This window comes from Zalophus californianus, chromosome 9 (genome assembly GCF_009762305.2).
Source record: "Zalophus californianus isolate mZalCal1 chromosome 9, mZalCal1.pri.v2, whole genome shotgun sequence".
Lineage (NCBI taxonomy): Eukaryota > Metazoa > Chordata > Mammalia > Carnivora > Otariidae > Zalophus > Zalophus californianus.
In genome coordinates, this window is record NC_045603.1 from 79,196,413 (window position 1) to 79,218,828 (window position 22,416).

The 22,416-nt window shown below is 42.4% G+C and overlaps 2 protein-coding genes across 22 annotated transcripts in view; one reads left to right on the plus strand and one right to left on the minus strand.

Annotated features, from left to right (window-relative positions):
• The window catches only part of PPFIBP1 (PPFIA binding protein 1), a 172,528-nt gene that overhangs the window by 89,206 nt on the left and 60,906 nt on the right, over positions 1 to 22,416 (minus strand). For 17 of the 18 annotated variants that reach the window (XM_027592500.2, XM_027592487.2, XM_027592494.2 and 14 more), the window contains one exon: positions 21,183 to 21,276. The gene's annotated coding sequence lies outside the window, so the exon portion shown is untranslated. Of the gene's footprint in view, positions 1 to 2,025; positions 2,272 to 21,182; positions 21,277 to 22,416 lie in introns of those variants that run through there. The other variant, XM_027592499.2, reaches the window with a different exon arrangement.
• Positions 2,361 to 4,859, plus strand: C9H12orf71 (chromosome 9 C12orf71 homolog). 4 transcript variants are annotated; one of them, XM_027592509.2, is made up of 3 exons: positions 2,361 to 2,446; positions 3,306 to 3,994; positions 4,403 to 4,859. In XM_027592509.2, exons 2-3 carry the CDS (start codon positions 3,350 to 3,352, stop codon positions 4,676 to 4,678), a joined length of 921 nt encoding a protein of 306 aa, XP_027448310.2. In that variant the 5' UTR covers positions 2,361 to 2,446; positions 3,306 to 3,349; the 3' UTR covers positions 4,679 to 4,859. The 4 variants fall into 4 exon arrangements, with proteins under 4 accessions (XP_027448310.2, XP_027448311.2, XP_027448309.2 ...); XM_027592510.2 differs by having other exon boundaries at positions 2,365 to 2,450; XM_027592511.2 differs by having other exon boundaries at positions 2,380 to 2,413.

Here is a 22,416-nt window from a genome sequence, read left to right on the forward strand (position 1 = left end):
CCGGGGTCCTGGGATCAAGCCCCCAGAGCCCCCCGCATCGGGCTCCCTGCTCCGCGGCGAGCCTGCTTCTCCCTCTGCCCCTCCCCCTGTTTGTGCACGCTCTAATAAATAAAATCTTTAAAAAAATGTAATCTTGTTAAAAGGAAATAAAGAAAGAAAAATATTTGGAAAGGATATTAAGCAACTGATAGATTCCAATGAGTTGAGAGGTTCTTTTAAGTCAGACTTGTATTTCTTGGCTTTTTTTTGGTGTGTGTGTGTGTGTGTGTGTGTGTGTGTGTGTGTGTGTGTGTTTTTAAATCCATGCGTCTTTTTTGATAAATATAAAAACCTTATGGTTTCTCTTAACGCTATTTAAAACTTTTACAAAATGGACCAAAAGCAAATCTAAGCAATGTTAATTTAAGAATATACTTGTTCAAAGTACACATGGGCTTTATCTCTAAGAAACGGAGTAGGTGCCCTAGTCCCTTCCTGAAAATCACTGAATTGACCAAAAAGCAGTATCATATAGCCTCACAGTTTACACCAGACTGGAGGTTGCTATACCGAGTTTATCAAGATGATTTTGCTATAGAAAAGTTTTTTTGGTTTAGTCTATGCAACTGAGAGCCTTTAATCCTATATGACCCACATTTGTCCTCAGAATTGCACATTTGGAAACAATGAAAGATTTACTACCTCCACCTATGGCTTACCCACTGAGAACACTATAGCAATGAAGGCAAAGTGACCAGATTGGATCACTGTGGAGCTATGATCTGACCAATTCCCAAATAATTTCATGATGCCATTGGAAAGGGAAGGGTTCACAACAGTGGTTAAGGGAAGAGCAGCCTGGGAAGTAGGAGGGCTTGGTAAACAGAAGGGATACTGCTTTCAATTTTAGAAGGACCAAGACACCTCATGTTACTGGAGGCAGTTAACAGAACTGGACAGAGATCTTTCCAGTTAACAGAATTGGGGTAGAATGCAGACTTAATCTTGCAATAAGACAAAAGCCTAGCTGGGAAACTCAAAGAAGAAAATGGAGGTCTTCAGCATTGCATTCTTACAAATTTCTCTATATCCATCTTCACTTTCTTCCTTCTAATATCAGGGAATAACCCATCCCTCTACCCATGCCAGGAATCCCACCCTTACTCTCTCCAAAAGCAGCAATCTCTTGTATTTTGAAACTCTCCCCCCGGTATCGATTCCTTGCCCCTTTTATATTTGTGGAGTGTGTGCAGAAACTAACCTCGACTCTGCTTCCTTCTCTTACTTTCTCATTCAGACATTTCTAAAGTATAGTCGGTACTCACTTTCTCACATTCTTTCCTCTCATTCATTCCTCAGCCCCGTGCAAACCTACTGATCCTATTCTCATGAAAGTCAACCAATAACATCCATGCTGCCGAGTCCATTGTAAGTTTTGTTTTAATCGTGCCAAGTATTTCAATATATTTTGAATTACCTGGAAGAATGCCTGATAAATGAATACCACCATCCTGACTACAGCCTTACAGGATAAAATCTAAGCTCCCTAACAGGGGTGGAAAGCCTTCCATGATCTCACCAACCCCCATTTACCTCATCATGCTTGATCTCCCCACACAATCAGCTGTTTTTCACCTGGGGGTCCCTGCTCAAGCTGTCCTCTCTGTCGGAAAGGCCCTCTCCGCCAACTCCTCTACCCACCCCCCAACCTTTTTAAGAAAGAGATAGCACGAGCAGGGGGAGGGGGAGAGGGAGAGAGAGAGAATCTTAAGCAGGCTCCACGCTCAGCGCAGAGCCCTACACAGGACTTGATCTCACAACCCGAGCCCAAATTAAGAGTCAGACACTTAACCGACTGAGCCACCCAGGCGCCCCTCTACCCCTTTTACTTCACTAACTTCTACTCCCTCATAAATACTCAGATCAGAAGTACTCTCCTCCAGGAGGCCTTTCCGGATATCACCACCCCAATCTCACCCTGGCTGCGTGAGGTACCGCCTTTCGTTCTCGCCTGACATTATTTTTACGTCCTGTTGCTGCACTTACCATTCTGTCCTTAACAAGCTGCTTAGGTCCGCCTCAGCAAGCAGGCTCTAAACTCCCTTAAGACAGGAGCCATCTTCCACAGTCACGTGACGGGAGGGAAAGACCTGCCATCGCATTTGTTCTTCTGCCCTCAAGGGGGATCCTCTTTAGCCCAAGAGGGGATGAGCACAGAATAGTGTGCAAGCAAGGGGATGGCTCTTGTGGCTTTCTATCCTTTTTTCTCTTCCCACATTTCTGACTCTAACTTGGGGCCTTGTGTTGCCACAGTAACCAACAGTCCCGGAACACAGACTTCTGGCAGTTGGACTTGTAGCCACTACGAGTCAGGACCTGAAGGATTTCTAACATCCCCAGTTTCGGGCTCAGGAGCCGGTGGCACCTTTTTCATGTGGGCAGTCACCAGAGCAGGGCATGACAGAGTGTGCGTACGCGTGTGTGTGTGTGTTATTCTTCCACCCCCACGTACCTACTGGGGCATCACGGAAAAAGCTGCACTAAAAAGTGCCAACAGATGGTGGGAGGATGGGCATCTAAATGGCTATAACCTTCCTGGAAAGCAATTTGATATCAACTCCAGTTTAATCTATCAGTGATCTTTGATCCATTAAAGCCACAGATATATAGAGGGAGACATGAGGATTTATTGATAAGGGGGTTTACTGAAGATTTATTAAAACAATAACAACCACTTACTGGTCATCAATAAGAAAGTCGTTAAAAATGACAAAATAGCCATATACATGTTTACTGTAGGGTATGCCACAAAATATAATAATCTTAGCTTCAATAGATGATGTGACATCCACATATATGTATATGTGTGTATGTATATGTACAAATACACGGGTACACATATATGTACGTATAAAGAAAAAGAAAAGGAAATCCACCAAAATGTTTTCAGGGATGGTTATCCGTATCTCTGGACAGGAGGATCATAAGCATATTTAATGTCATCTTCATACTTTTCTGTATTTTTCAAATTTTATACAATGATCATTTTTTCTTTTAAAACGCAAGTTGTTTCAACTGCAGCAAGACAGATGACGAGCGGTGGCAGGTGCAGAGGATTAGTTGAGAGGGTTGCCATACAAAGAAAGACATTTCTTCAAGGGAGGGGGTGGCCTTTTTTGTCCTTCATTAAAGAATACAAAAATAGGAAGAACTTCTACCGGAACGGCATAGTTACAAATAGAAAAAGGAATGAATAATGTTACTGTTTAAGTACCATGACTTCCCTCTCCTCCACAATCCCACCTATTTTTTCGCTTCTTTCGAAGATTCCTGAGTTGAGGGAGACCTGAGATTCGAATTCCTGAACAACATGACACACTCACCCTGCAGCAGCGACAGATCAGACGGCACAGCCTGCAGCTCTGAATCAAACCTGAGCCTCTCTGTGGGTTATTTCCCCTGGGACGACACCGTCTCTTATGAGAACGCCACCTCCTGTGAACACGTGTCTCCCAAGGGTCCTTCAACCCTTGTCCCTCCTATCCAAGGGACGTGGAGGACTGAGAGTACAGACAGACTCCTGAGGAGACGAGACCAAATTCGGGACGACCCAAAGCAGTTCTGCAAACTCAGCATCACCCTGGCCTGGGATGCTGACATAGGCTCTAACAATTCAGACTCCACAGCTAGTTGGGACATAACTGGAAGGCATCAGTGGATAGACAAGTACCCTGAAGAGAACACACAACTGACTCTCAGCAAACTGGACAGTCTAGTGCAAAAGCTTGAGAAATTTCTAGAAAATCAGAAAGACGAGGAAGGTGGTGACTCTGCCTTCCCTGGATCTGCTCAGGAGGAAGATTTCCAGTTGTGCAGCAGCTCCCCTCCACACATAGCTCAGGTCAGTCATCAAGAACATGATAGTTGTCAGGACTTGCCCCACGCCTGCCAACATAAAGGGATCATCCAGTTTCCACAGATTCCTCCAAGACTTCGGGAACATGAACTTGCTGAGGTGAGCAGAGAGATGCCTCACAGGCAAAAAGGGGCTGGACCTGGTTGGGGGCGGGGGGCAGTTTGAAATGCATGGAGCATTACTCCCTGCTCTGAAGCAAGGCCAGCCTCCCTCAGTGTCTGACTCAGCCCGGAGAGGGAGAGAGAAGGCAAGGAAAGGGGTCAGGGTAGAGTTGAAGGGAAAATACTGAGGAGCACTGAAGGAGGAAAGAGGGGAGGGAAGTTAAGAAAAGACTAACAGTTATGATACCCATCCCACCCCCTGGCCCTGTGTGTTTTGTTGACGTATTAAAATTTTGCATTTATAGTTGGATTATTTTTGACAAGGATTTGAATTCGGTAAGTGGGTAAATATTGGCCCCATTGTTGTCTGGGTTATGCGTATTTAACTCCTTCATTTTCTTGGCAGATGATAAGCCAGACAACTGGCAGCCAAAGGACAAGCACTACAGAGACCTCCTCAGTCTCATCGGGCCAGCCGGAGGAGGACGCTCATTCTAGCACACAGGCCCTCTCCTGTGTGAACTTCAGGGGGGTCTTCCGCTGGCTAAGGCAGCAAGTCCTCACCTCGCTTCTCAGGAGACCACACCCCGAGGAGGCCACTGAGAGCCCCCAACAGCTGGCACAAAAGAAAAGACTCTCTCACAGAGGCAAGAGAATCCAACCTCAAATGCCCTCGAGTTAAGACACCCTCTATCGCCAGATGTTTTAACCTTTTGATAGCCCCTATTCTACAATCCCCATGAGTTGTTTTCTAATAAATATAACACATACTCTTACTATCCATGTCTTCCTCTTCTAGCCCACCATCGTGACGCAGGCTGAAAGTCTGTATGTCGTCTAGAAGACTGACGAATATTCTCTGCGAATTTTAAGAAGTATTGTCCTTCCTAATTTGAAGGCATTCTTGCTCTCCTCCTCCCTTCTTACTGTATTTTACTCTATTTTTATATATTTTCATCTTAATATTAACCCAAATGCCCATTTTCAGAAGGCAGCAGTATAACCCATCAGATTCCCAAGATGGTAGTATGGTTTGGGTTGAACTTCTAGGGCTCGAACAACTGGCAGAGTCACTGAAGTGACAGAGTCACTTCCTGAGTCACTCAGGAAGCGGATTTCAGTTTGGCAGTGTTTCAGGAGTTCAGACGGCGGATCTGATGTTCCCAGGGGAACCTGACTGGTTCGAGTGTGCGCTGCATTGGCTAGAATAAGTGGCTCGCTCAGGAGGTATGTGAGGATTGGGAGTCTACTTAACCACTCCAAGTCTAACCCTTCTCGTTCAGAAGATGGGGAAGATAATATGAACCTCACAGGGTTGTTGCGAGAACGAATGAGATAATGATAATTTCGTTGTTGCTGCCGCTATTCATTTTCCAGAGGATCTCCCCAGAAAACTCGATCCCAGGGGCATCCCAGAGTGAGAGCTTAAGAGTAATTCTCACTGAAATATCTCCCACACAGAAGCAATATTTACCCAGAGTTATGGGTATCTGCAGATCTTGACTCAAGCAATCCTCTCCCAGTCCATTCCCCACTGTGTCTTCTGAAATTCCTTTACAATTGGAGGTAAACTTTCCTCTAAATTTCAACTTCTTTAAGGAAGACTGCACTCATCTCTCACCCTTTTGCTCTGACCTCTCCCTTTTACTGAGATCAACTCCCTTTCCCACGACCACTACCACTCTCACTTATCTACCCACAGGCTTACCCAAGAGCCCTCCTTCTTCAGCTTTTGCTACCAGCCTACATGACCTGCAGAGTTCATGTGCCTAAAGCATGGGATTCTTTGGTCTCAAATTCCTCCCTTTCTTCAATTTCAATTCCCTTTTCTCCTTTCTTCTCTTTTTCCTTCCTTCCACAAATATTTAGCACATAGAAGTGCCAAGTACTTTTCCAACTTACAAAAACAAAGTCCATCCTTGGGGCTCAGGCAGCTCATTAGTCAAGAGATAAAGCCATGTAAACATATGACTAGAACAGGTTACAGGTGATAGTCTGTATGAGGTACACACTGAGTCCTAAAAAATAATCAATTCAACACGAGGAGGTGGATTGTTAAAAGTTTCATGTCTGAGGTTGCTTGAGTTAAAGGTGGAGGACTTGAAGCTGCTGGATAAATCGGTGTGGTGTTAAATTGTGCAGTCCTGACTGGTTACGTGTGAGAGACAGTGGGGATGATATTTCCCAAGGAATGACAGTATGATGGGAGGGAAAAAAATCAAACAACAGGGCCTTCTTAGCAATATATGCTCATGGTCACGTCCTGAGCTTCTTCACAGACAGACTCCTCACTTTATCCAACTCTCTGAGAACAGCTTCCCATTTGACTGGCTCCCTCCAATGCCCTCCTCCACCTGCACTTCTCTTTGACTTCACCAAGACTTTGAGTCCCATTACCAGCCCCTGTTCATGAGTTTCGGTCCCTTCCCTCCAGATCCGACCCAGGCACCTCCTTCCCCAACTACAGCATATCCACCACATCTAGTAGCATTCACAAAGCCTTGCCCTTTCCAGATCTTCCTTTAATCTATACTCACCACATTCCCCAACAGTAAGGGCCAACACACGAAACACAGGGATTACTTTCTCCATTTTTGGAGAATTCCCCCCACTGCCTTTTCAAGTCCCCCCCCCCCCCCCACACACACACACTCCCTGGGGAATTTTTCCTTAAAGACTCTACTCTGGAGTTACTATGAGGCCAAGAACTATCCTTCCAGCTAAAATTGACCACATCCTTCCTTAAGCCATCCCCCAGTCCCCATCCTGCCACCCTCACCCCGTGACTTGTACTTTTCAGTTTCTTCATGTAACTATTTTGCCTACAGACTAACTTCTTAGTGCCTTTTTACGGCAGGATCCTAACACAGTGTCTGGTATGGAGTGGTCTGGCTATATGAATTTTTAAAATGATTTTAATATATCTTATTTCTTTCAACTTTTTCCTATATAATTTTTTAAAAAGTGAAATACAACAGCTTAGATTTGCTATTCTTGAAGTTAAAAGTTAGGGCGGACAGAGTTAAGAGCAGGCGTGGGAGTAGAAAGAGGGGAGGCAGGAAGAAAACAGAAATCCATGGAAGGTCAAGAGAGGTGATGACCCACAGGCTGAGAAACATAACACCAGGGGAAGTTAGCGACTAATTTGAAATGTTAATTCAACAAACATACATGGAGCCTTAATGTTGCTGTAGACTAGATGTATGACATGCCTAAAAGATGACATCTCCTAACACCATGGCACTAGTAACCAGAGCTCTGTTATTTTAACTTTTTCCCTAATAATTAAGCCAAGCTCTAAGAAAAACTCAACCAAAATGAGCTACCTCAAAAGATGGCCCATGGTGAATAAGAAGCCCTGTTCATTAGCAAGATTTCTTACATAGCTGTGCTTATTTTTCAGTGTTATATAAACCTGCTTGATGGGTATGAGGTTTAGCTCTAAAGTTCAAACAATGTCTTTTATAAGCCTTTACAACAAATATTCTCTGTAAAGAATTAGAATTTGAAATTTCTTTAGGGTTATCATGCTACATCTCAGAAAGCAAGTCAAAGTGCTTAAAAATAGAAACTATTTCAATACCTCCTCATTCATTATTGTGTCAAATATGCTATGAGGCTATTAGCTACATGCTTAACTATGACCAGGTTCTCCGCTTTTTTTCCACATACATGGGGCTGGGGTTGGAGGAGGCCCACTATACATCAAAAGGACTGAGAGCAAAACGGAAGTGGTCACTGAAAGATCCTATCTTTGCTGTAACCTTAAGCATCGAATGCAAACACATGCAAATCGAATTAACCAATACATTCTGGGACTCCCATTATCTCAATACACAAAACTAAAACCATTCCTTCAAGTCAACTGCTCAACCTTGAAACCCATTAAAGCTCAGCTACTCGAACTAGCAAAGTATTACCTTAAATATTCATATTCTAGAATCTGTAACATAATGAGCCAGAATACAGTGAAAACTTATCAAGCAAACGTAGAGAGTATTCACCTTTCTCCACACACAGAATCAGATAGACGAATGTAAATTTTAGAGCCCGCCCCATGTCAATTTCTTACTCAGTAGGATCTCAATGAGAGAAAAAAGTGTGTGTACCATACCAGCAAAACAAAGGCAAAATCATTTTCTTCAGACTTAACGTAATGTGAAAGTTCATGGCTCCCGAGGATACAGAGGTCTAGATCTACCTGGTCACAAAAACAGTGTCCAAAATCCTCTTATCAAACAATGAAAGGAAAAATGAAACAAATTATAAACAAATTCCTAAGACTGCCTGGTAGGGTTTTCACCCCAAGAGTTAAGAATGGTTTTGTTTCGGCAGAAGGGATAGCTAACTGCTTCAAAAATAAGTCTTTTCATTATGAGTTGCAAGTGGAAGGTCTACTGCATGCAGTGTACTCTCTAATTTCAAGATGGATGAGGAGGCTTTATATTGCACTGCCTGGAGTCAAGCTTTTCCCGCTACCCCCTCACCCCAACAAAGAGAACAACACCCTGCTTTCACAAAAGTGAAATAAGATCCTCATCAGATAACACCCAATCACTCAGCGAGCCAGTCATGAGTCAGGTGGGTACAAAAGCCTTAAGATGAATTCCCAAAAGGATTATAAACCTAGATCAAGAAATTCCCCTACCAAACAATTTGTTGACTAATCCACCTTTCAAAGGAATTCCATGGTTTTGATGCCCTTTGGATTTCAATCTACTATGCTTCCCAAGGAACTATTTCTGAGGCATTTTCAAATGGGAGGGTACACATCAAATATCTATTCAGATTATGGCTGCTTAATGAAAACTCATTACTGAATTCTCTTGGTCTAGAAGGAAATCACAATGGCAATTTAACTTCATTTGTCCTCATCTGTATCAATAAAGATTGATTATTTTAAGTGCAAATCCCCACAACTAAACAGATCTCCCTCTCCTCACAGAACTTTCCCATGCACCCACTCACAAAGGAAAACAACGACGAGTTCAAGTTCATCGTTAATACAGGCTTGGAAAGTTGTTTTTATGTTTCCCTTTCATCACCTCCACTGCCCCTCTGTCTTTGGGGCCTAGGTTTTACCCAAACAGGCATGGGATGAAAAGGAGAATTTTTCTCCAGCAAAGTGACCACAAATTAAGTTAGTACCCTATCACAACCACCACCATAACAACAGATGCACATAAGAATCAAAAAAGAATGCTAACCCACTTGCTGTGATGCGCACCGAGTGTTATGTGGAAGCGCTGAATCACTACATTGTACACCTGAAACTAATATTACCCTGTATGTTAACTAGAATTTAAATAACAACTTTAAAAAAATTAAATGCTAAAACCATTGGGTGAATGGGCTCTTAGAGAACAAGACAAGTATATGGTCTCAGGGAACTACCCAGCAGACTATTTATTAGTTATCACAGGGATTAGGTACCTTTACAATGGAGAGAACTGGTGAACACCAGCTTAACTAACCAAATGATTCAATTCAGCTGAACCAACATCATGCATGTACCTTCTGTTAGCACTGTGTGTTTACCCTGAATCTCACCATGAGGAATCCAACAGTCAGATGAATCCAGAATATAAGAAATTCTTCTAGACAACCGCCTGAGACTTTTCAAACATGTTAACATCATGAAATACCAAGTAAGAGAAAAAAGTCAAGGAGACCAGACAATTCACAAAGGAGACCAAAGAGACATGACGACCAATTGCTATTGATAATCCTTCAATGAATCGTTCATCAAGTTCTCAAAACTATGATAAAAAAATTTTTAATAGGTGGACAAATCTGAATATGGACTGTATCTTAGATCATTTTATTGTGAATAGTAAGACTATTATGGCTACGTAAAACAATGTCCTTGGTTCTTAGGAAATTAAGAGTGAAGCATCACGGTGTTGGTAACTTATTTTCAAATGGACCAGGAAAAAAATATAAAATAGAAAATGAGAAACAAAGATGGGAAAAATATTAAGAAAAACTCCGGTAAGCAGGGAATCCAGAACTTTGCTATGAAAATAAAATACTATATTTGCTATACTTGTGTGATAATAGTATCTTAAAGATGTACATATTTAAAGCATTAAAATCTTTAAATGAAACTTAGGTATTGAGTTCTCAAATGATATAGGCTAGGCAGTTCTCTAATCTGGATTCATTCATTCATACTGGCACCTGCCTTTCGATTCACCACGGGCTGCAAGGAATTTTCAGTCTCATGGGTTAATAAATATTCATCCCACAAGTCCCTCTACCTGTAAGTTGATCCAGTTGAAAGCAGACTAGCATATAGGCATTTTTTAAACACTTTCAGATTTCAGGAGTTTATTTAGCTTTTGTTGAAATTTAAAAGAATAACTTTTGCCAAATGGAGAGCTAGGCTCTCTTCTCGTTCAAGTTATCACAAAAGTCCCAAGGCCTGGATAGCTCATGTTTACCTTCAAAAAAGACCTTCTTGGACATTTTCTGTTTTTCACAAATCAAGGAACAGCCTGCCACTTTATAGTACTAATTCTTGCAGACTGTTTTCAACATTTCCTTTTATTTTCAGCAGTGAGAGAGTGTTTTGATTTTTCAAACCTAACAAGCAGCATAAGTATACAATCACCATATAATGCACTGAATATACCAGGGAACTTGTGAGAGCAAAACAGGGTGCTTCTAGAGTCCTTATTAACATTTTTTGGTGTAGTCCTCTTACAGGATTAAAGCTATAGATTTTCCTTAAACAAATCAGACATTCACATATATTAACACTTCGCAAATAATTCAGAAAGCTCAGAGACTCCTTGAATCCTATTCGTCAATACCAGGTTCAAAACCCAAATTTCTCAAATAAAACTTCCTGGCTTCAAGTCCCAGGTCTACCTCTTATTTGCTGTGGACGCTGGGAAGTTACTTAACCTCTCTGGGCTTTCCATTTTATCTATAAAATATGAGCCTAGTAGTACTAATCTCAAAGTGTTGTGGTGAGGGTTTAGAAAAAGTGCCTGGCATGCAATATGTGCTTACAAATTTTAGCTGCTGCTAGTTGCTGTCACATATTTCCTTTTTAAAATCTTCCTGTTAAAAATCTGCCACAGCTCCTTATGCCTACAGAATTAGGTCCAAGCAAACTGTCATTAAATCTCTCTAAAATCAAATCCCAATGTACTTTTCCAGTCTTATTTTTTTTTTAAAGATTTTATTTATTTATTTGAGAGAGAGAATGAGAGATAGAGAGCACGAGAGGGAAGAGGGTCAGAGGGAGAAGGAGACTCCCCGCTGAGCAGGGAGCCCGATATGGGACTCGATCCCCGGACTCCAGGATCATGACCTGAGCCGAAGGTAGTCGCTTAACCGACTGAGCCACCCAGGCGCCCTTCCAGTCTTATTTTATAATGCTCTGCACTTGCGCCTCATACCCTGTACTTTTCTGCCCTAGTGCTTTGCTTATACTGTCCCCTCTCTTTGCAAATGCCCTAACCATGTTAGTCTGCCCTGCTACCTACCGACTCCTAAATGCACCCTTTCAAGGTTCATGTTAAATTCAAGCTCTTCGGGGCACCTGGGTGGCTCAGTTGGTTAAGCGACTGCCTTCGGCTCAGGTCATGATCCTGGAGTCCCGGGATCAAGTCCCACATCGGGCTCCCTGCTCAGCAGTGAGTCCGCTTCTCCCTCTGACCCTCCCCCACCTCATGCTCTCTCTCTCTCTCTCTCATTCTCTCTCTCAAATAAATAAATATTAAAATCTTTAAAAAAAATAAATTCAAGCTCTTCTACGGGAGTGAGCAGGCTAGAAATAATCTCACCTTCCTCTGTGCTACCACAGCACTCCCTGTAATACGTGTACGTTTTATCCTGTTTTACAGAAATGTGCTGCCCTGTCTTTCTCTCCCGCTAGACAAAAGCCCCTGTGTTCTTCTTATCTTATCTTTTCATGCTCCAAAGCCCCTGGCCCAGTTTCTTGGACATGGTAGCTCCATGAAATGGTGAAATGAATGGTTATCTGCAGGAAATAATTGAAACAGATAATATCTGAAATTGCATGCCATTTCCTCTCATATAAAATTTAACTAGCTTCTACTTTAATTAAGTCTAGTCCTTGGATATTTATATTGGGGGCCAGGGAGCGTGGCGTAGTGTAGATGTTTCCTGAGTGGAAAAGCTCAGTTTTGTATAACAGACAAAGCTAGTGAACGGTCACATCTTTCTATTTGTCTGAGTAGAAACTGATACTCTACCTTCCCTTTTTTCAAAAAGATTTTTTTTTAAGTCTTCATATTTCCAAATCCTCCAGATAATGTTTAGATTCGTTCACCCATTCAAATACATTTACTGAACATAACATGCTAGAGGCTGCGCACCAAGATGGTTGATAGACCCCTCCCTTGAAGGATTCGTACTTGTCGGGGGGATGGGCATCTTGCCAGACACAGCAAAGGGGAAGATCTGGGAGAAGGAGCAGACAACACGGGCAAAGGGAACAGCCTATGCAAAAGCGAAAGTCCTAAAAGGCATGCGTGGCAAACTGTGCAAAGTGCAGTTTTGCTTGAGCACAGGGTGGTAAGGGACAAAAATCGGAAGTGTGCCGGGATGGAAGCCAGATCACGAAGGAGTTCTGAATTGTATCTTCTGGGGAGAATGGGATTTTGAAGCAAGCTATTGAGATGATTAAATCCACGTTCTAGAAAGGTTTCTAATCACAGCAGTGTGGCAGTGGGCCTGAAGAGAAGTTGGCAGTAGGAGTAAGAGCAAAAAAGAAAAGAAAAAACGGCCAGCCAGGCTGCGTGGTGAGATGGAAGGACTAAAATGCAGTTTTAGTCCTTAAGCAGTTTTCTCAGTATGGTTGGCGGTCCTGCTGTTCCTCTCTCAGGCCAGCTGCAACACCCTCCGTGCTGCATCAGCTCCCAGACACTGTTTTCTCTGACAATTAGTAAGCATTTACATGAGTTAATTTAATAAACGCAGGAGACAGGACGTTATCTAAGCTGAAAAGATGCATCATACTCTTCAGGTGCCCTGAAGTAGACTATCAGGCATTACCAAGCAGACTTCTCCTTGCTCTTTCATTCATCCATTCATTTTAGTAGCCTTCCCTCACTGGGGTTCCACCATGTGCTGGCCATTATCACCTTCCAGGCCAAGGACAGGGGGATACACAAGACATTGTTCCTTTCCTCTAGGTGTTCAAAGCCTGGCAGAGGTGTTGTCATTTGCTCAACAACAGGAATGACCAACTGGGCAAGCTGTCCGTAATGGTCTTCATCTTACACGAGGCTGTTTAAAAATGTGTTCTGGATAATGGTCACAATACCAACTTGTAACTCAATTTTTTATCTTAAATGATTGGTTTGGTACATGAACTACAGAGCTGGACTGAAAAGGGTTCCTGCCGCAATAATTGGGATTACTTTGCTTATGTTACATAATAGGTATTTGTGGATGTGCCCACTCGCTAAAATTCATTTGCAACCCCAAAATCAGTATGAGCGGTGTTTTCAATGGACATTCACGGACATGCACAGAGCAGCAAAACATTTGAGTGGCCTGTGAGCATGGTCCCAGCTGAGGCGGAACAAAGCAATGCTCTGCCTTGTTTCAGATCAGCATTCATACTGTAAACAGGTATTTCATACTATACTATAAACACGTTAGATAAGCTCTGTTCAGGCATGGGTTACAGCGCTGTTGATTGTGAGTTCAGTGCTAATGAATCAATGATATTAAATAAGGTGACTTAAAAAAACAGAAACAAGGCTATGCAGGGTGCCTGGGTGGCTCAGTCAGTTAAGCGTCTGCCTTCAGCTCAGGTCGTGATCCCAGGGTCCTGAGATCGAGTCCCACATCAGGCTCCCTGCTCAGCGGGGAGTCTGCTTCTCCCTCTACTCCTCCCCGCTGCTCATCATCTCTCTCTGTCTCTCTCTCAAATAAATAAGTAAAATCTTTAAAACAACAAGAAAAAAGATACAAGGCTATGTATTGATCAACTGAGAAAATGTTGTGACAGAGGCTCACAGGAACCTAAATGTATATATCCCCTAGGGTCAATGGTTCAGTATTCACTAACTCAGTATTTGCAGTGACTTTATAGAATGTAACTACTACAAATAACAAGAATCGACTGTATTCTATCAAGTAAAGAGTACAACCAACCAACCACACATAACACACCGATTTTTTTCAGCGCCACCTTCTGAGGATTCAGGAGGGCCACAAAGGGAGGAAAAGGAAACCACATTCTGAATCCTACAACACTCTGGTAGAATTAGTGGGTATTTTCTGTCCCTCTAGAATCACTCGGACCGAGACTCCCAGAGAAGTGCTTGCTGCTCTGGCTAACAAGGGGAGACCAGAGAAAGGGCCAACAGGCTAGGGGCTGCTGTGGGTGGGTCAATGTAAATAGGTGTTTGGGGTGTCACTATTTTCTGCTGGGAGAAATCTTACATTTGAAGGTCTGCTACTCCTCGGAAGGCCATTTATTTCCTGCTTGACGGTCGTTTTTTTCACTATCCCAACAACACAAGAGGCTCCATCTGGGTGCAAGGTTTCAGAAAGGGGTGTTGTACACCAGACCTCACTCAGGACCCATTTCCACTATGAAGAACCAAAAAGCCCCCTTCTCTATGCAAATAATCCATTTTTTAATTTTAAAAAAATTTACAAATTGCAAGACACTATAAATCCCACAAATCATCCAAAACTTCTGCGAACGCCCCAGGATTCACGTTTCCCTTTGTAAAAGCTAATCCCCTCGAGCAGGAAACAACTTCTGGACACCGTCCTATTGGAAGCTGGCGACCCGGCTCCAGAAATTCCATGCATTAGAACCAGAAGCATTCGTGGAAAGTTCCATCCTGTGTCCCCCCCCCCCTCCCCGCCAAGGTTGACATCGTGTTTATTTGTTTAACAAAACAGTCATCCAAGTTCAGACCTATTGAAAAGCTTCCAAGCAAGATGAGAGGCCAAGGCAAGGAGGAGGAACAGCTAATCAGAAATCAAGGGCAGGAAAAGCTGGACCCAAAATAAATATAGGACAAAATGCCCAGAATAGCCCAGAAAGACAGCTGATGACCTTTTCTTCTAAAATCTCTTAATATCACAGTATCAAATAGCCTATGTATCTAAAACCAAGCACAGAACCACTACCACAAAGGTAAGGAATAAAGTAAAAACAAACATAAAAATAGGAAAAGTTGATGGTACAGTGACAATTTGTGTTTTGAAGTACAAACTAAAACACAGAAGATAAATATAATTAATGCATGGTATTGACAAATCAGTCGTTGGTGAGGGATTATACCTCAGTTCAAGGTAATGGTCGTAGGAAGTTGTCGAGGCTATTTCGAGCTCTGAAAGCTACCATAATCTCAGGAGATAACATGTTTTATTTTTTGCCTAAAGACTAATGGGTCCTGCTAGAATGGCTGTAAATTACCACACCCCTACTTTAAGTCTCCTCTTGACTGAACAAGCTCTGGGCTGTACCTTGTCAAGCACAGGGCAGCATCTTGGCATTCAAGGAACACACAACACACCCTGGGGACACAACCTCACCTCACTGATTATGATGCACAAAGCCTTGAGCTACTGCTACATTATAGATTTAAGAACTACTGAAATCCCTTCTCCCACGTCCTTGCTCCCTAAACCGTGGAGAGCCTTGGCTGATTGAAATTCTGGGGCCAGAACCATGCTTTTCAAAAAATGCCATAATATTAACCCACAGATCCACTACATGGGAGTCAAAGTTCCCTCGGACCCTCTTCCTTCTTAAAAAGCTGCTGAGACTATATGCCTAAGTACTATCAGAAGTGCTAAGTGCTTCTAATTAAATACGTACATGCATAGCACTTGAATGAACAACACACCACCTGTCTCGTTATAGAGCCAAAGGCATGTGCGCACACACACCCTCCACATATTTTGATTATTTGCTAAATGTGTAAACATTTCCTTTTTCTCTGTCTACAGTTGCACCCTTGCATATCTGTATCAAGGAGGAAAAAAATCAAAGTCACTAACTGCCAGTTTCCTAAGGGGTGGGGAGAAAACAAAGCAACCGAGAATAAAAAGACGGCTGTGGCTTTGGCCCAGTCGAGCAAACAGCTTCAAGCCGCCCTCAAACTCCATCCACACCCTCACACACAAAGGAAGCATCTGCTTAAAGGCAGAGTTCTAAAAGCCCAACCACACCCCCCCTTGATTGTAAAGGAGATCCTAGATACTTGGTAGAAGAGGGAGAGATGACTAGAGGGGGGGGGGAAATGGAAATAAAAAATCTTTTGTAAGTCTCATAATGGAAATTCATTTACATGATTGCCTCAAGTTATAATGAACCAATAAAGCTCAAGACAAAACACATATGTGACACGATTCCAAGTAAGATCACCAACCCCCAGCAGCACTTTGAGAATGTGTAGTAGGAATTTACCTAGAATAGGGAATGTTTGGTCCCCAAAAGGCAGTTGCGAGACAGAAAACTTTGACCCCCGTATGATAATTAAAGTGAAAAAGATTACCAGGGTATGGACAAAGACAGCCCAAAGGAACAGAGCTATGGGGGTTGCTTTTCTTTGGGACACCAAACGCCTGCTCAAAACCCACTACATGAGGGCGCCTGGGTGGCTCAGTCGGTGAAGCGTCTGCCTTCGGCTCAGGTCATGATCCCACCGTCCCGAGATCGAGCCCCGCGTCGGGCTCCCTGCTCAGTGGGGGGTCTGCTTCTCTCTCTCCTTCTATCCCTCCCCGTGCTTGTGCTCTCTCTCGATCTCGTTCTCTCTCTCAGGTAAATAAATAAAATCTAATACAAAACAAAACAAAATCCAAAAAAACCCACTACATGACAAGGTGGAGTGACGCCATAAGCAGGCCTAATGACCCAGAGAGTCCCACCGCCTTCCTCTGCCTGGAGAGGAGGCAGCAACAAAGCCAGACCAGAGGCCCCACCTCACTCTTGTGTCCACTCAGCCTCCAAAGCAGAACCAGACAGCTTTCGCCACCACCACCCGTGATCTCGAGAACCGTGACCACAACGGAGAGACAAGGGTGTCGCCTGTGCTCTGAGGCAAATGCTATTTCTTCTGTTTGCCAATTGCCAGAACATCTAAATGACTGGAAGTACAAACATCCCAACGTCTTTAGTTTAATCCTTCCCTATATGTCCTCCTGCATCAGCTTCATGTAGATACCCCTGCGTATAAGAGGACAGAGGTCAGAACTTAAAAGTAATAAGTAATAACATGATTTGCTAATTATTCTTATTCTATTAATCCAATGTCATTTCTATGACAATTATCAAGTGTTTTTAAATTAATGTTTGCTTTGATGTCCGGATCAACAAAACAAATCCAATTTTGGGGGGTGGGACACTCCCAACTGTGTCATGTGGGACGTGAGAATTTAAACAGAGATAGGAGAGAAGGCCAAGCACAGCTTTCGTAATCCAGCTATGCCATTTATTTAAATACATTTATTTATGCAGCTTATATGTAAATATACACACCCTTTAATGAACAGAACATGTGTATTAGAGCTCATTAAAGCAAATGTTGGGTGTGAAAATAAATCTAGATACACTCATATAGCCTTAAGTCAGTCACAAGACTCCGGTCATTTAATTTTTTATCTGCTGTGGATATTAACTATTTTGTGAACTTAGGTCATATCTTGAAACCACTCCTTCACCCACTTTCCTAAGTACCCAAATCTGAAGTCAAAGGAACTTCTGGCTTAGGATGAACCTGTGAAAGAATCTAGCACTTAGAAAAACACAAATACACCCAAAACTAGGTATTACATTTAGAGAATTCACAGAACCGCGCTCTGCCTCAAAATGCCAATCTAAACTAGCTTCCCAATTTGATAGACAAAGAAACTGAGGCCCAGGGTAAATGACAGAGTGGAGTGCCATAGCTAGTTAGGAGAAAAGTCGGAACTAGAATTTCAGAATGTTCTCTTTGCTCAAGTCACTCTAAAAGTTTTCTTTTCAGAACACTAGATTATTCACTCGTTTGATCATAATCTCACCGAGGGCAAAATTGAGCTTAATCTACACCATGTGCCCCAACAGCTAGCTCAGAATCACTAACAGGTGAATAGATTCACCAACCCCAACCAGTTAGGATGCGTCCCCTATACTGGGTGTGGTGGTGCATAGTAAATCACCCACAGAGGGCGCCTGGGTGGCTCAGTCAGTTAAGCATCAGCCTTCGGCTCAGGTCATGATCCAAGGGTCCTGGGATCGAGCCCCGCATCGGGCTCCCTGCTCTGCGGGGAGTCTGCTTCTCCACTCTGCCCTCTTCCCACTCGTTCTCTCAGTCTCTCTCTCTCAAATAAAATCAAATCTTAAAAAAAAAAAAAAAAAGTAAATCACCCACAGAGACTCCCACCAAAGCCCCCCAGTAACTTGTTTGCAAAATGCCTGGCAAGAATTGAGTCAGTTCTTCTCAAACAAAATTATGATTTTCCTTTGTGCAAAATGACCCGACTTCCCCATGACTCTCAGCTCCACTGGCCTCTTCTTGAACTAACCGAGTAAAGCAGTTCCAACAACCAAGAGTGTCTTCACTGACTCACCCTGGGGGGGGGGGGGGGGGGCGCCTGCCAAGAACCCATGGACAAACGTTTCCTTTCATCTTCCCTCTGATTTCAGCTTAAGGCGGGGCAAGTAGGAAAATATTTATTAGTTTCACCATACTTAAAAAAGAAACTAGTCTTATATTTTAAATTACCTGAAAACTCCTATAAATACAGTCAAACAGGCAACATCCATAATAATAAGATTCAGAAAAATAGTAGGAATAATGACTATTATTTTTAGTGCTAGTGCAACACACCCAAAAGCACAGTGCTGATGCTACAGCAGCAAACTGTCTCAGCAAACCTATCAGATCGGCACATTAATATCCCTGTTTTACAGAGGAGAAGCTAATCCAGAGAGATCGTGGGAAAAGAAAGCAGTGGAGCTGTGACCTCAACACAGAATGGTCACATAGGAAGGCCCCCAGGCCCACACTCCATACTTGTTTGAAAATACATATTTTCTCCCCCCCAGTCTGGTAATTCTACTGATTAAGTCCATCTTGGCTCAAGATTCATACATTAGGGACTGGTTTTTCCAAGCTTCCTTAAAAGAAAATTAGACTTAAAAAGAAATTTGACAAAATCAGAGTAAATTTGTTCAGAAAATGCTTTGAGAGCTCCTTCTGAGATTCAGCCTGCCTGCCTGGATCAATATTTATTTCTTTATTCATCTCCACAAACTCTCTAGGTCTCACGGCCGAGATTCTTCCCCTGGGTTGTCAGTTTTCCAAGCTCTTGATCTGGCTGATGAGATATCCTAATGATTTCTAGGGTAGCCCAGACGTCTATCTCTTCTGGATCTAGTTTCTCTTCCTCTCTGTAACCCCTTTCTGTATCCATCCAGAGCCCTTGCTCCGAGGGGAGCAAGCCTCCCACACCACACACAGAGCAGAGAAGGTTCCACCTGGCCACACCCTCAAGAGCAATCTGAGAAAACATCTTCCTCTGTTCCTGACTAGCATGCTCAGACGGTCAGGCTGAGGCAGACAAATCAGCTAGCTACCTAAAATCAATGTGTCTGCCTTCAAAGACATTTATTTCATCCAACATCCCTCCCTGGATCTTGCAGAATCTAAATTACTGAGTAGTCCCTGAACAAACAAAATACAATCATCACCAGAAGACAGGCACAAAAATATTCACTGAAGTGTTATTTGTTATTCATCCAAACTGGATAACTACCGAAATGTTCAGCAACTGTAAAACAGATACATAACTGAATACTGAGACAGCAAGGAGAGTGGAAAACAATACTGTAACTATTGTAGATAAATTTCGCAAATATAATAAGAAAAATCAGCCAGACACAAAGGAATATATAGTATATGATTCTATTCACATGAATTTTTTAAACAGGCAAAACTAATCAATCGGTTATTCCCAGGGGCACTAGAGGCGGCGGGTTCTGGGGTGCTGGCAATTTTCCATTAATCTGGGTGCTGTTACAAAGGTGTGTCCACTTTGTGACAATTATTCCATCAAGCCATTCACTTATGATTTGTGCACTTTCCTCCATAAAAAGCTGACTGAAAGAGACCTCAGAGAATTTCTGGTCTGCTCTCCTCAGTTGGCATAAATAAAAGTAATTGTTTCCCACGTACGTTAAATTATCTCAAGGACACACAGGAAATCCATGGAAGGGCTGGGACTGGACACTATATCTCTTAACTCCCCATCCAAGCACCAAAGCTACCTCTCAAATGTGGGAGGATGTTTCTCTAATTTCCTTCCTTGTTGTGACTACAGCCAAGGTTTAGAAGGATTAGGATCATATTCCTATTAAGAATACAACCCAGAAGGTTCCAGTCTCCCTACCAAAAGCAGGGCCAGGAAGAGCATTTTAAACACCACTTAGGATACGGCCAATGAGAAAAAGTCGGCGCCGTGGTCACACTCTAGGTTTTGCCACTTACCAGTTGTGTGACCGTCAGCATACTCCCTACCTTTCTCTGAACCTCAGGATCCTCAAGTAGATCCCTGAAATCTTAACTCCTACCTTGCAAGGTTGCCATGACAATAATACAAGGTGTCAGAGCAGTGCCTGGCACATCGCAGACACTCAGAAAAAATATTTGTTGAATAAATACTGATTGACTTGAAGGAGTCAAGTACTTGTCACTTAGCAGATGCTCAATAAATAGTTAAGTGCTATTATTATTACTGAACAAGAGTAGCAAGGAGGAAGGGAGTAAATAAGCTTATGTGAAAACATCTCATTTTTCTAAGCCTCTAGGGTCATTAACAGGTTGACCCAATTCTCATTGACTTCGATGTGGCACTGAAATGGTCTGAGGGACAAATAAAGGATTTGAGAAGAGGGTGGTGCTTTTCATGTGCTACCTAGTCTGTGTTTTTCTTCTCGATGCCAAATAGATTTGCCCCACTGACTGCCACAACACGTCTAAATTCTACAGTCACTTATGTTAGTCATAGCACTTCGAGAATTAAACTTTTCAAGAGGGGGGTGGGTCATCAATTCTCATAGACTTACTGAGTTGACCAACATAGTCAAGGAACTTTACTACTGGGAAAAAATTTACACACTGAATATACAGAAAGGTAACTGCAGGCTTCAAAGATGTCAGAAATAAACCATGGAAAGGAGAGAGTTTACTCACATTTTTAAAAGCAAGTCTAATGCTGATTTTTTTCTTCAGCTCTTCAAAACTTCCATGTACTTATTAGCCAACTGGTCCATAAAATTCTTTTATACTGAAAAGAAACAAATATAAAAAAGGTTAATTAAAACTAATTTCAAATTAGAGCACACCAGGAAAAAAAAAAAACAAAGCCTATAGATGATAAATTATTCTATAAGCAACAGAGAGCATCATACTAGGTAACGTATGTAATTACAAACAAGAAAATGTGGGGGCGCCTGAGTGGCTCAGTCGGTTAAGCGTCTGCCTTTGGCTCAGATCATGATCCTGGGGTTCTGGGACTGAGCCCCATGTCTGGCTCCCTGCTCAGCTGGGGAAGTCTGCTTCTTCCCCTCCCTCTGCCTGCTGCTCCCCCTGCTTGTGCTCTCTCTCTCTCCCTCTTCTCTCTCAAATGAATAAAATCTTTAAAAATTAAAAAATTAAAAAAGAAAAAGACAATGTGTTAGGGACTAACAGATTTAACTAACTTTCTTCTAGTTATCCTTCTTTCCTTCTTCCCCCTTCTTCTCCTCCCCCCTCCCCCCAGCACGCCCTTCTTCTATTTCTTCCTTAGTTCCCAGTTGCTGGACAACCTCAAATATTCCTTGAAGCCTGAGTTTCAGGAGAAAACCACCATCATTTCTTTTTCTAGCTCAAAGTACCTGCCCCATGTTAGGCACTCTATGAATGTCTGTTGAGTAAATAAACGAACCACAATTTTATAATATTTAGTTATTAAGGTCAAAAAAAAATCAATCAATCAAAAGGAAGGGGGAAATCAATCAATAAAAGAATCAATATGCAGACAATATGGTAGAGATTCATACACTCCATGTTCTAGACTTACAACTAGACTTGATTTCCTTACCTCTTGTAAATAACATATACTCAGGGGAAAAAAAAAATCCCAGTACTATATGTATGGGCATGTATATCCTCCCCATTACAGTAATAAAATATATTTTGGTAGAAAGGAATATTTAGGAATAGAAATTCCTTTTGAGGTGCTCACTATTCAAATACCTCATAACTACCTCCACCTAAATAAGAAAGCAAAGTACCTTCAAGTTAAATACTAGAGATGCTACCTCATATGGGGTTATCAAATGTGTATATAGTCAGAGCCAGTCCCAGACAAAATTATGATGTAGCAGTGTAACTCCTTCCTTCTCTCTCTACCCCTTTGAGGAGTCGGTGACCCCAGATGTTTAAT

Excerpts from the sequence above, each read along its gene's own strand:
- C9H12orf71 (XM_027592509.2), top strand. The coding sequence starts at position 3,350 with ATGACACACTCACCCTGCAGCAGCGACAGATCAGACGGCACAGCCTGC. Across the intron at positions 3,995-4,402 it reads GGGAACATGAACTTGCTGAG|ATGATAAGCCAGACAACTGG; the intron begins GTGAGCAGAGAG and ends TTTTCTTGGCAG.